Source organism: Sarcophilus harrisii, chromosome 2 (assembly GCF_902635505.1).
Source record: "Sarcophilus harrisii chromosome 2, mSarHar1.11, whole genome shotgun sequence".
In the NCBI taxonomy this organism is placed as follows: Eukaryota; Metazoa; Chordata; class Mammalia; order Dasyuromorphia; family Dasyuridae; genus Sarcophilus; species Sarcophilus harrisii.
This window is the reverse complement of record NC_045427.1, coordinates 403,788,265-403,802,994: the sequence shown is the minus strand read 5'-3', so window position 1 is coordinate 403,802,994 and position 14,730 is coordinate 403,788,265. Positions and strand designations below refer to the sequence as shown.

Here is a 14,730-nt window from a genome sequence, read left to right as displayed (position 1 = left end):
GTAGTTTTAAGTTTGTTCTATTTACTATCTATAAAGTCATGAGTCTCCTAGAGGTGATGGGCCAGCCCAGCCTCAACAACCAATAGGTGTAACATTAAGATAAGAAAGCTAACTGAAGGATTGTTGCTGACAACAAAAATAATAAAATTTCCAGGAAAGAAATTTAAGCCAAAGTCTAAAGGATGTTTTTTTTTAATTAGACTTAAAGGGACAACAAAAAGACAAGAAAAAAAGATTAGGGAAAGGAGAATCAAACAATTTGATTCAAGGGATTGGTCATTTAAAATCTTCCTGGGAAAAGCTCCATGGGAAAGATGATATAAAACTTTCTCTCTACTTTTCACAACTTTTCTTGCTGTGTCCATCTTCTGCCCCAGAGGGCAGATTATGAAAACCTAGAGAGAGTTCCAGGAATAGCCCCAAGAAAGTTTTATGTTGGAAATTGGACTTCCTTGAAGCTCCCTCATAGCCTAGTTTGATGCCATATCTGTCAGGGCAATAGATCTATTTCTGTGTAGGAAATAAAAGAAGTGAAAAAAAAATTTCAAGTCCTGCTCATCTTTACTTTTCCATCCCTCTCCCCCTCGTTGTGCTCTGGGCTCAGCCCCATGGAGCCATTACAGCTGTTTGTTAGAATGACAGGCAGGGACTCTGTGTGAATTTGGGTGAATGGCAGATGGTGAGTTTTGCTTGTAGCAAAAAATTAGCTGTAAGATAGAAGTGCTAACATAAGGCTAGTTAACCGTGACTATCAATCCCTTATAAGAGTGACAGTATTATCCTTTCTCATATTATCCTGTGGATTTGGGGACTGGGTAACCCTGTATATTGGTGAGGGTGTCGATTTTAAATATATATGTGTGAGTGTGGAAAGATTGTTGTCTGTCCTTTGTTCTCAAAGAAGACCATGATATCAGGAAGGTGATGCCGTGACTTGTAAGTGAATTGGATTTAAGGGAGGGAGGGCTGTGCAAAGTCACCAGCCTCAATTTCTTCTCCATAATGATCTGGGCCCATTGGCCAGATATAGATCAGATCAACTAGAGATGGCTCTGGATGCAGAGGGAGATCTTGCCTTCTTTAAGCTAAGGTTTTTCCCAGGTTTCAGTTTGACTAAGGCAATACCCATGCAGTGATTAAGGTTAAATAAGAAATAAAGCAAGGAATGACCCCCTTTTATCTAGTCAAAAAAAGAATCAATCTCAGGGCTTCTGGTCAAAACAGATGATTTTAAATATGTGTAGGGGGAAGAATGGGAAGATTAAAAGGGAAAGGGAAACTACCATGATGTAGAAAATAGCATTACTAGAAGATCATCATGGATCATTTAACTGTAAGATGGGTAGACAGTTGAGGGTCATTCCATTCATCACTAGTTAAATCATGCTTAATATTGTCATTTGAAAAAGATAAAATTGAATAGCTCAGACTCAAGTTAAAATTCTGCCCAAGGTCTGATACAACTTGAATTCTCTCTTTTTCCTATAAGAAGAAATTGCTGATACTCAAGCAATAGTCACTGGTTCGAGGTGGGGAGGAGGAAATTGTTGTTTTTGACCTGCTATTGAGCAGTTTGGAAGCAGGTCCTGATTAGATCCAATTTAGTATTCAGTAAGCTTTAGATTGGATTTCTCCTTATTAGACTGGAGACACAATGATAAGAAAACTCTTGATTGGAGTACCCTGGTAGTCTGGGAAATTTCCTCCACTTTGATAGGCAGTTCTGTGGTAGAATAGTTTCTTTTTTTTCTCATTATGCTGGAACAAGACAGTGCTGAAGTGTCTCCTAGGAGTTGGGTGGCAATGCTAACTGCAGTGAACTCTCTTAGGGTAAAATTCACCTGGGGGGTAACTAATCTGAGTGGTGTTTTGTTTTGTCATCTTAGATCAAATCAACACACTGGTGGTGGTAAGGATGATGATGATAATGATGATAGTTATGATGATGATGCAATTGCAATACATTGACTTTTCTAAAATACTTTAAAATGTTCAGTGCTTTTTTTTTTTTTTACATTATCTTATTTCACCCACTTAAAGCAGAATAGTTTATATTTGTTGTTTGGCTGAACCTTCAGAAGAACCATTCAGAAGTATGATAAATCCTAGCATTCCTAAAAGACAGCTCCCAAGCCCATGATTTCCTGTGCTTCATGGAATGACAGTCCCCATTGTGTTTCTTTATCAGGACAAAGTTTAAAGTCCTTTCTCAGAATTTTCAATCATGGACTTTAATGATTCTTGAAAAATTCAGTTTGTTTAAAAATTCTGTAGGTTAATTTCTTAGAGCACTTGAAATTGGATGGAAAAAAGTTTACATCTTTATTTGTGTGTCATTGATTGCTTTTGTAATCTTATATAATTTTTAATGCATTTAAAAATATTATTCTGAGAAGAGCTTCATAGGCTTCATCAGACTGCTAAAGGGATTCATGACACCAAAAAAACTAAGACACCTGATCTATTACTACCATTTATAGAGTTTCAAAACCCTTTCCATAGTTTCCTTTGGTAGATGATAATCTAGCCTCTTTTTACCCTCTGTTACCCTTCAGGTGTGGAGGAGACTCATTTCCTCATAAGGCAGTATGGTTCAGTGTTGGACAGCTCCTGGTATTTTTTTAAACCTTTTTTTATATTGAGTAGTCTGATTCTTGGTAACTTCCATCCTTTTCCCTCTTCTGAATAACAGCCCATCATATATTTCAAACAGGTTTCATGTTTCCCCTTTGCCTTCTTATTACTATCTTCTCCAATCTTCTTCAAATAGATGGCTTCTCAGCATTCTGGTTGCCTTCCTCTTCAGCAGCAACTCTCAAACTCTCAGACTGGAAACTCCTAGGGGTTCCTGAGACCCATTCATGGGGTTCACAAGGTCAAAACTATTTTCATAATAATACTAAGCAATGCTCATTTCAAACATGGTAAACATCAGCAGATATAACCCACATAACCAAAAGTTCTTTGGGGTCTTTGATAATTTTAAAGAGTATAAATCCTTCTTTATGTATGAAAGATAGAGATGTGACTAAGGAATTTCATCTCATTCTGATTGCGCTGGCCATCATTATTACTGATTACTAACATATTGTTATTTGCCTGAACCCAACACCATGTAAGGAAGTCTATGGCATTAATGGCTGTATAAGTCTATGGCATTAATGGCTGCATACACAGGAAACTATGAGTGAGATCAGGTCACAACTGCTCTTGAAACAGATGCCTGACTAGAGCTCTCTTCTCAGAGTTCAATTCATCATTAAACCAGGAAAATCGGTCACCATGTCAGTGGGACTATAATTTCCTCTACTGACAGGCAGCTGCTAGCACTGTTGTAACAGCTCCAGGAGGGAATAAATAGATTCGCTCAATTCTCATTGATTGCATGGCATAGGTAGGAAACTTATTCAAGTGGGGAGGGCATTAATTTGAGGTGGAAGTTTTCAAGTAATGTTAGCCACATTGTATTTTACAGTTATTCCAGGAGGCCTTAAGCTAATGGCGCACTGTCTTGGGGGATGGAATAAATTAAGGCAACCTTAGTCCACCTGTCCTTTGGTTTTCTTGGAAAGCAGACAAGACTATTCAAGAATATTGGACTTGGCCAAGAAATGTGCCAATCAAGGCAGATTTTGTAAAAATGTAACTTCTTTCTTCTTGTCTTCTCTCTGAAAGTTTGACAGATAATATAGGTAACTCTTCTTTGAGCCCAATTGCAACCCAATCTACAAAACACATAGAACTGGAATTTCCTTAAGGCTTAAACCCTGCAAAATCAATAATAAGTTGGGTCTTTGTTAATCATTCTTTTCATTCCTAAATATAATGCTCTTGGCCCTCATTCCTACATGTAAGTAAGCTACTCCAGAATCTTTGTGGTTTTATGGCTCTGGCTTTTTCCCTGGGCATATTAAAAGGGTTATCTTCACACCAACTCATTGAATTTCCAAGTTGGAAGAGACCCCACTAGCCTTTTAGTCTAATTCAAATCTGAAAAGAACCCTCACTGCAAACCACACAAGTGATCATGCAGCCTTGGCTTGCAGACTCCCATCTGAGATATCCTACCTCCCCATGCCTGAGATATCTCATTCCAGTAATAAACCTTTATAATTGTTTGGAAGTTTTTCCTTCCATCAAACTTTTTTTTGCTTGCTTATAACCCTCTTTCTCTTGCTTCTAACTCTGCCTCCTAGATCCAAACATGTCTCATATCAGAAAATGGTCAGGGAAGGATGATTAGATTTCTTTTATGCCTGATAAATTCATTTTCCTTAATGTTTCCTTATGGAAAAATACCTTGCCCACCTACTGATCATGGCATTATTCTTATATATTATCTCTGTGGAAAGCCCTTATAGGAACAGATATAAATGGAATCACAACAGATGCAACAATTGATAATTTAATGGTTTACTTATCTCTGAGTGCCTTGAAAAGTATCTAACTATCAAAAAAGAGAGTAACCACCTTGAGTATGTGCTAGGGGGGAGAAATGAGGGAGAAGCAGTGACTAAACAGTTAGGCAAAGGCATTTTATCTTCCAATATCCAAGTCATGGAATCTTTTCTAGCAGGAATTTGGAAATTCTCTGCTTTTCTAAGATTTCACAAGGAATTTTCAAGAGCCTTCACTATATTTAGCGTCTTCCTTCTGGTACCATTATGAAGAAGGAGGTTATTTTCTTGCTGTACAGGACAGCTTTGATGCATTTGTAGGTCTCATTTCATCAAAGTTCTTAGAAGCATTCAGAGCATCCCAATCTGCCCATGATTCTGCCTCTAGCAACCATCAGCTACTCTGGAGATAAGAGTAAATAAATCTGTGTGTTCTCTATGCCTATCTGTTTGGAATTCTTCTATCATAGATGGTAGGATCATAAACCTAGAATTATAGAGAATATTAGAAGTAATGTATTCCAAGTTTCTCGTTCTACACTGGGATTGCAATCCCTAGAGATAGAGTTACTAGACCCATCTCATATGGGTAGTAAGTAACAGAGCAAAGATTTGAACCCACGTCCTGTGATTTCCAAATCTGTAATTCTTTTTCCTGTCCTATGGTATGGACACATGGAGAGATAGATATGATCTGCATCTATATCTCTATCTATCTCTCTACACGTAGTATGCTCTGTGATCATCCAACTGAATGTCTGAAAGGACCCTTCCCACAATAGAGGTAACAACATAACAACATTTTTGTTAAGGGGACTTAATAAATGCTTGTCATTTGATTGATTTGTGTATAAACCATCCAGAAGGCAGTGACTGAAAGGGTCTCATTCCTTCAGCCTCAGTCTAAACACATCTTCTATTTTGTCAATTGTAGGTGCTACTGGTGTTTTAAGCCTTAGACTGCCCTATAGCCAGATGGAACAGTGGTTAACATTTTAACTTAGAATCAAGAATTTCTGAATTCAAATCTCACCTCAGACTCTCCCTAACTGTGTGAATCTGGGCGAGTCATTTAATATCTCCCAAACTGTTTCACAGCCTGTTAAATAAGGAAAATAATAGCACCTAGCTTCCAAGGTTATTATGAGAATCAAATAAAATAGCACTTACGATGCTTTGCAAACCTAAAAGCGTTATATAAGTGCTAGCTGCTATTATTATTATTACTATTACCATTTGGATATCACCTAAGATAGAGCATTTCTGTTCAGCAAATCCATATTTGCTGCTGAAGTATACATCACATTCTTGATTTGCTTACCTCGATTGTTAGAATAACTCTTTGATAATCGTGCCATAATACTGACTGGAGTTAAAATGTAATGATCCTCCCTTGCTTCCTCTGGTCTCCCTCAAGGGAACATAGCACTGATTCCTGCCTGAGATGTCCTCTGTGGCTCTAAGAGATGTGCGATAGGCAAGGTCATTGCCAATCAGGAAAGGTAGTTTACCCAGGACTTCGTATTAAGCCAAGACAAGGGTGATTCTGAGTTGCCCCATATGGGCCTGGAGCAAGTATTGGCACATGCCCTTTAGAATACCCACTGTGTCTGTACTGTGCCTCTGCTGCTAGCCCAGACAATAGAGCTATTCAGCATGCACATAAATTAGATGTCCTTTCTCCCTGCACCTGCTGCCACAGAAGACCAGTGAAAAGGTTTCCTTTCATTCTGAGTATTTCCAACATTCCCAATTCTAATGGTTCTTCAATTATTACTGTAGAGGGAAGGGCCTTGTTGGAATCCTTGCAACTTCAGCTTTCTTCTGCAAATTACCTATGTTGCTGGTAGTGTTTTACAAACACTATTTCTATTTATATAAATATATTTTCATGTATGTATATATACACTATATTATATTATATATTTAATAAATATATATTTATAATACTAGTTATAAATGGAGGTATGGCTTCTAGGAAGGGATGTTTTAGTGAAATCCTTCCCATATCAGGAGCGCTGGACCTTCTGTTATTAGAATAACATTTCCTGGAACTGAAGTTATTACTTTAAAAGGGGACTAGACTCTCCAGACATCAGCTTTCTGATTAGACCTTGAACTCAGGAGGCTGGAATGTGTTAACTGCATTTCAGATAAATGTTGTACGTGTATAGGAGCGATACTGCCGTCTTACTACCGATCGATAGGCAGGTGGGGAGAATATTCATATAGTCCAGAATGATAGCTCAGAGTCACTAATCCAACATGTGAATGGCTGAAGTTGCCAAAATGATTTTAGTACAACCTGTATGTGTTAAGTCTTGCTCCAGATGTTTGTGTTTTCCAAACCCTGAGCAGTGGTCTAGTGTAACCGCTGATGTATTGGCTGCCATGGGGACCTGGATTTAAGTTTCTCCACTGCCCCTCAGGCTGGGTCACTGCCAAGGACATGTTGCCAGAACCAGCAGGTGCAGATGGAGCTGTGGATCTTGGATCTGATTGCGTTTTTGGCCAGGAATAGTCTAGGTTATCTTTTGCTTCATTGGTCTGCTTAGGGAGTCAGGGAGATAGATAAGTAATTTTTCACACTTCAACCTGGCCCTTATCTTCCACACCATGAACTAGAGATAATGATGCCCCCATCTTATTTGGATGTAGAACAGAATGAGAAGACAAGATGTTTGGGGGCCTTTAGGAGCCATGATGGCAAGTATACATGGAGAGAATAAGGCTGCCAGAAACTTGTAAATCTCAGGGCAACCCTCAACCGAACTGGAAGTGTGCCAGATATTATACTGTGGATAAATTCTTTCGAGCCCCAGGTTTCATCCTGTTAAGCATCTTCCACATCCCATCTCACTTTCCTCAATAGCAACAAGTTATGATAAGAATTGGATTTTAATTCTTTGATTCATCACAATGATTTTTTGTCCATGCCCTTAAGTATTAATGCTTCTTGACAAATAGCATACGTGGAAGTCAAAAGTACTCCAACGAAAGGAGGGAGACATAGTGCATCATAGGTTTGGGTCTGGGAAATGAATTTAGAAGATGACATAATTTTATTCCCACTCCCTAACATGTCACTTCCCTTAATTTCCTCTGACAGGAGAGTAGCTCATGTTTTTGATCATATAGTAATCAGTAACTTGGTTTGAATGAGCATATAGTAACAAATTATTCATCCTCCTTTCTGTATTATGTGACAGTCAGATATTCCTAATAAAGGAGACTAAATGATAAGCATTTCCATTATACTGAAATTCAAGGGATCTGTTTCCCTCAGCCTCCCTTCTTCCTCCTATTTATGGTTTCTTTCCTTTTCTGAGAAAAATCTAACTTGGCTCTTCATGTGTTCCCCTGTGACTAAGTTTCAGGAATTTAACCAAAGACTAAGTTGTGATTCTCTCTCTGTGAATGTCTTTAAGAATAGAACACACTTTGTCAAATGATCATAAATTAATACTGTCTCAAAGTGGGACTGGGAAGGGGTAGAATAAATGATCTCTCAAAAATTCCTGGCAATGCTACTTTCCCTCCTCCCCAACTCTTAGCCTAAAATCATTTTGCCCATTATCCCACAGAGAGCAGACAATGGAGCCAACTAGGGATGCCAGTTTTAGGGATTCATTTCATCTTTTGGGAAGTTCAATGAGAACTAGCAGAGCAGCTGTCTCCTGATATTCCTCACTGGTTCTTCTCTCTTCAAAGATCTAACCCCCAGGAGATGCCACTAAGCTTTCCTTTGGCATAACTAAGTTACTCCTGGTACTTGGGATAGATCTGTACCACTGATGATCCTGTCCAGCATCAGGTTAACTTGGGATAGAATCTCTGTCACATGGAGATCCAGAGAGCTTCAGCTTTTCAAGTATAATAGATTCCTGGAGGTTGAGCCTCCCTGTCCATAACTGTTGTCAGCTTATAAGTTGTACAGGGTATGATTTCTGAATCCAAGAACTGCCCAAGCAACCTCTAAACTTATCTTGGTTTGAAAGGATTCCTTTTGCATTCTGAATAAGTAGGGGGTTTTTTGTTTTTTTTCTGTCTTTATGATTGTATTTTGGGGTAGAAAGGGAGCAAGCTTAGGAATGGGAGTAGAGGTTAAAGGGAACAATATAAGGAGACTTCCTGGAGATCTATGTACTCTCAAAGATAATTATTTCTTATTATGTTTGCGGAATTCAGAGCAGTATTCTTGCCTATTCTTCATTCTTTATAGGACTTGTTGCATATAATTCAATTAGGTAGCCCTCATTATTTTGCAGAATAATATTCAGGCTTTGGATGTACCAGTTTGCAGTTGTCGTCTTCCCACGATCTCAGCATTCTTAGCAATAAATGGGCTGCTTTCCTGAGTGATGCTGCCTGCTTGTTAGTTCTTTACTGCCAGCCCAGTAGTTCACTACTGACTATTTGTTGTTTCCCCATTTTCCACACTGCATCAGGGCTAGCCTAGACTTCAGGTGTACCTGCCCAAATGGATCACCAAGCTTGCAAAAGTCGCCATTCCCCAGAGGGAAATATTGAGTGATCTTTGTAGGAAAAGGAATAGAGAATAGAGACTTCATATACTGGTTATTCAATGAGACTCTTCAAAGTAGCAAGGACCAGTCCTTTGAAAAAAAAAAAAAAAAAGAAGAAGAAGAAATACTCTAGTAGCCACTAGATCTGAAAGCACTCCACAGAATGAATGCATAAAAAGCATTTAAGTGCTTATTATGTGTTCAGTTCTGAGGTTACAAATAAAAAAAGGGAGAAACAATTCCTAGTTCTTAAGCAGTTCACATTCTAATAGAGGGAAATAACATATGTAAGAGGATTAGGTTGCAGAGTAGATAAAGAGACCTGCTTGTCTTTAGGGTGAAGAATAGGGGCATATGCTTTAGCCTAGTAAGGTACCAGAAAATGCTGGAGCAGAGTAGATGGCAAAGCCCAGTGAAGAAGTAGAAAGGAGGTGTTGTGTAAAAACATCTTTAGATCTAATGCTCTCAATTTGGAAATCGGCTGGTTTTCCTGTTGAGTAAGTAATCCTCATTGCTCTAAGTTTACTAAGAAACATTTTTGAAAATATTCTAGTTCCATGCAACCAGCCCAGAAAGCTTATAGGTTATTTAATAGGCGAATTGGTTTTTAAGTAAAGGCTCCCTCAGAGAAAAGAGATAAGATGATGGCACAGATTTTGTGACCTTATTGGAGCTGAGGAAGTATTAGATTTTACTTAGATTTTAAAACTGGTATACCCTAAGACTAAGTGGCTTTCCTGTTTCTTACTTGCACCTTTGTTTGCCACCTTGGAGAGCTAAGCAATCTAAGAAAGAAAGAAAAAGAAAAAAAAAATATATATATATATATATTTTTTTGCTTCATGCCTTTTGGAATCTAGACTTGTTTCATTGTACATTTTAAGGGTAATTTTTCCACACTTTCAATCTGATGCCTTGTCATCTAGGAGACATTTCACAGTCATCATCCCATCCTATGGGTTTTACTATTGATCCATGAGTCTGAAATAAAAAGAATGCAGCTAAACCCTCAAAGCAGCCTAGGAGAGCTGAGAGTGGTAGGGAAGAGAGCACTGACTAGACAGAATAGGGCAATCTCTCCCACCCTAAATCCTGACTAAGGATTAGCTTTCCCCAGAACCCAAAATTCTTCACCAAATAATTCCAGATTTACTTAGAAAACCCAGAGTGATTTCTCCAAAATTGTTAGACTAGCTAGTTCTTTAAATGATTTGTTTATATAGTATATTCCCCTCCCCCCCCCGAAGGTGCTGTATTTTTTATTAAGAATTTTTATTAATGTTTCCAACCAGTGAATTCAAGTTTTTCCTGAGTCTTTCCATCCTCCAGGTTCTTCTGATTGGTTCTCTATTTGAGAAGGTTATCTTTGGATCAGAAAAGTGTTCTTGTCCAAATGATTAGTGTATTTGACCAGACTTTATAGGATAAAATAGTCAACAAGCATTTATTAAATACTTAGTATGTGCCAGCCATTGTTTTAAGTTCCAAGAGTACAAAGAAAGGCAAAAAAAAATCCTTCAGTCATAGAAATCACATTTGAGAAGACAAACATGCAAATAACTGTGTTTATATACCTTATATCTGAATGTATATAGGGAGGGAGGGAAAAAGAGACAGAGAGAATGGAAGATAATCTTAAATGGAAATGCCTAGAGTTTAGGGTAAGGGCAGAAAATGTCCTATAGAGAGTGAGATTTAAGTTGAGTCCTGAAAAAAATCAGGGAAGCTAGGAGTTATAGATAAAGAAGGATAGCATTCTAGACATGAACAGCCAGTGCAAATGAATAGTCAAGAGATGGATTATAATGTGGGAGGAGCCACAAGGCCAATGCAAATAGAAGGAAGTAAAATATAAGAAGACTGGAAAGATATGTAAAGAATAAGTTATGAAGGACATTGAATGAAAAATAGAGAATTTTGTATTTGAGGTAGTAGAGAGTTCAGTAATCAACTGAAATTTATTGAGTACAGTCAGACCTGTGCTCTAGAAAAAATCACTTTGGAAGTTGAAGGAAAGATGAATTGGACTAGGGAGAGACTTGAGATAGGGATATCAATTAAGAGATTATTGCAATAGCCCAGGTGATAAAAGGTGGTTGTGTGGATGGACCAAAGGGCATATCTATGAACCAGGTGACAAAGATAAAAACAACAAGATTTGAATTTGAGTTGAGGATGATATCAAGGTTTTAAGTCCTGGTATCTGGGATATTGATGGTGCCCTTGAAAGTAACAGGAAATTTAAGAAGAGGGGAGCGTTCAGTAGTGACTAGCATAGAATGCTCTTTGGGGAAAAAAATGTTCAGAAGATAGAGACAAACATAGATTTTATGTGGAAAATCTCCAAAGCCTACTAATGGATGGCCATAATAATGTAACTTAGAATACCCAACAACTGCTAATGCTATATCATTGCAGCGCCATAACTGAGTCAGGTCTGTGTTCAAGTTCTAACTTTGTCACTTAATTTCCCATATAACCTTGAGCAAAGTATTTAACCTCTCCAAGTCAATTACCTTATCTGTAAAAGTTGATAGCAGACCCATATGCCTGCATATGGTTGTGATGAGAATTAAATTAGATAATGCACATGAGGACTCTGAAAATTATAAAAGTATTATTACACACATAAACAATTGTTAACTGCAGGGTAAAACTACATGAGTGCCTTGGGGTTTTGTTTATTACCCAAGTCATGTGTGAAAATTTATATATCACTCCCTGTGCTAGCCTTATATATCTATAACATATGGTGAGTGAGTTTCCTCACCTGGACATCAAATTACATTAAGTAAATGTTATATATCTATGATGTGCTAGGAAGAAAGAAACAAAAACAAAGCAGGCCCTGCCCTCGAGGAGGCAGGAATAAGATACAAATAAGTGCACAATGATTGGAGGAGGGACTCAATAACAATGAGACAGGAAAATGAGCTGTTCAGAAAGGCTTCCTGAAGAAGGCAGTACCTTTGCTGAGGCTTGAGGGAATATATATATTCAGAAATATGCAAGTGAGGATGGAGAGCATGGGGGATAGCTTTCAGAATACATGCATGTGGAAAATGAGCTGTCTGGGCAAAACATGTGAGCCAACTTGGCTCTAAGGTAGAATATGTGAAGGGGAGTCATCTAAAATAAGCTTGGAAAGGTCAGTCAGAGCCAGTTTGTAAAGGGCCTCAAATGCTCAGCTGGAAGCTTATATTTTATCCTAGAGAGGATAGGAAGGCGCTGAAGGTTGTTCAGTAAACAAGGCAGGACTTGTGTGTGTTAGCTATTTTGCCAGCTTTGTAGATGATGAATTGGAGAGGGGAGAAATTGGAATTAGGGAGACCAACTAGGAGATTGTATCCTAAGTCAGATGGAGATTGAAATTCCATTTCAGTGAATGGCTCAGAGCCATTGGCCCATGAAAGCAGGTGTGTCAACTCTGTCAACTCCACGTCTCCCATGTGCCTTTGATCAATGATAGATCTTAGTTAAGGAGTTTCTAGATACAACCTTTGGTCATGAATCTATAGGTTGTCTGGCCACTTACCAGGCAGTTAATAGCCATTCACATCAGGGCCAGACAAGTTAAACCTCCTTTAAACAACCATCCCCCTTGAGAGGAAATATGCTTTTCTTCTGTTTTTAACTCCTCCTCATCTCTATTATCCAAAGTAAAACAATAAGTACCAAGTAAATTCCCAATCTGTAGGTAACACACTTTCAAAAACCGTTCCCTGTCAGTGTGCAGAGAGGTAACATGGTAAAAATGGAAAGATCTATAGGATCAAACACCTTCAAATCCTGCTTCTAACATCATATCTATACTTAACATCTTTGGCATCTATTCCATAGAGTTGTTAGAGAATCAAATGAGTTAATGTTTATTAAGCACTTTGTCAAACAGAATTATAGATAGATGGATAGATGGATGGATGGATGGATGGATGAATGGATGGATAGATAGAAAGATGGATGGATGGATGGATATTTAGGTAGAAAGATAGATGATGGAATGAAAATAGATGGACAAATAGGTAGATGGGTAAATAGTATTGGCCATTATTATTATAAGCACTGGTGTATTAGGCTATATACATCTATAACAATTTTGTGTTATTTGGTATATGTGTGATCATATATATGTGTATGTATGTAATTTCATTCTTTTCTTTGTATTTCCAGTACCTAGCACATAGCAGACACTTAATAAATTCTTGTTAAGGGTTTGATTTGAAGGTTTGATGAATTCCTTCATGGTGATAGCTCTTTCCTCAATAGCAGCAGAAGACCAAAGCCCTTATAATAGAGTAATCGAGCTTTTCTGCCCATCCTGAAGTTTAGCTACCTTCTGCTAATTGCAAGGATTACTTTATAAACCCTTCCTCTATTTCCAGGCTTCTCAATGCCAACAAGATCAATTGTCTGCGGGTAAATACATTCCAAGATCTGCATAACCTCCACCTGCTCTCCCTGTATGACAATAAACTGCAGACCATCAGCAAAGGTCTCTTTGCACCTCTTCAGTCCATCCAGACACTGTGAGTACATGGCCCTGGCAATGTGGGTCTCTGGGAAGAGCTACAAGCATGTGAGAACCTACAGCCATGAGCATCCCAAAGCCACCTGAGACACTAGATTAATGTGGTCTCTTAGTAGATACACATTCACTCTGCAGGCTCTTGCCTTTAGTCTCCAACAACTCCTAGTTAGCCATTCACTCCAAGGACTAAGGAAATGTCTTAATGTTTTTAAATGTACTATTAAGAGCTGCAAACAATTTTTGAATCTATATTTCAAGACCTTAGCCCTTGGGCTAGATTTCCTATACACATGTCTCAGCCTGGTTTTCAACCACAGCTCTTAATTCTAGAGAGGAAGTATATAGCACAGTGAATGCTAGACCTGGAATCAGAAAGATCTGTATTTGTTTCTTGCTGAAAAGTTTTAATTTTCTAAGATTTAACTTCTCTAGTCTTCATTTGTAAAATGGGTATAAAGGCACGTGCCTTAGAGAGCTTTTTGTGAGGAATACATGAAATGATGTATTTAAAGTGCTTTGCAGATGTTGCAGCTATTTAAATGTATTTAGCACAGCACCTAATATATAGTAAGTGCTTAATAAATGTTTGCTGACTAATTTAATTATTAACAATATGGAAGATTTCTGAGGCTGTTTTGTGTAATACACATTCTTGAAACAACTAGATGCAAGCCTTAAGGCTTGGATAGAGAGAATTCCATGGGTTTGGGGTAGGACAAGAAATGCATTCTGACACAGAAGTCGTACAAAGCTGAAGAAAATAAGGGGGACTGTTTGGATGGGTGAGAAGACTAGAGGATGAGCACCTGCCGGCCCTTCCCATGTTTGCCATTTCTATATAAGTTCTCCTCTATGAGTTACGTCTGAAAGCAGGTTCCCACTTTCATATATTCCCCCCATCTTTTGCAGGGGGCAGGAGTGGTGGGGGACTAGAATTCTATTACTTCCCCAAGAGGGGGAAGGGCAATGGGGCATGGCATCATGGGTCATTCCTAATTAACCACCATGTCTCTCTCCCAGACATTTAGCCCAAAACCCATTTGTGTGCGACTGCCACTTGAAGTGGCTAGCTGACTACCTCCAGGATAACCCAATCGAGACGAGCGGGGCCCGCTGCAGCAGCCCGAGGCGCCTCGCCAACAAGCGCATCAGCCAAATCAAGAGCAAGAAGTTCCGCTGCTCAGGTAATCGGGTTATACTGGCCAGGGCCACGCTTTTCAATTCAGAAATCAGCAGCCCCAGAGAGGCCGCTAATCCAATCTGCAGGACAGTGTGTGCT

General features: G+C 38.6%; 1 protein-coding gene across 5 annotated transcripts in view; it reads left to right on the top strand.

Annotated features, from left to right (window-relative positions):
* Positions 1 to 14,730, top strand: part of SLIT3 (slit guidance ligand 3) — a 772,326-nt gene that overhangs the window by 638,023 nt on the left and 119,573 nt on the right. For all 5 annotated transcript variants that reach the window (XM_031949421.1, XM_031949420.1, XM_031949423.1 and 2 more), the window contains 2 exons: positions 13,306 to 13,449; positions 14,472 to 14,635. In XM_031949421.1, coding sequence (XP_031805281.1) covers positions 13,306 to 13,449; positions 14,472 to 14,635 — 308 coding nt within the window. The remainder of the gene's footprint in view (positions 1 to 13,305; positions 13,450 to 14,471; positions 14,636 to 14,730) is intronic.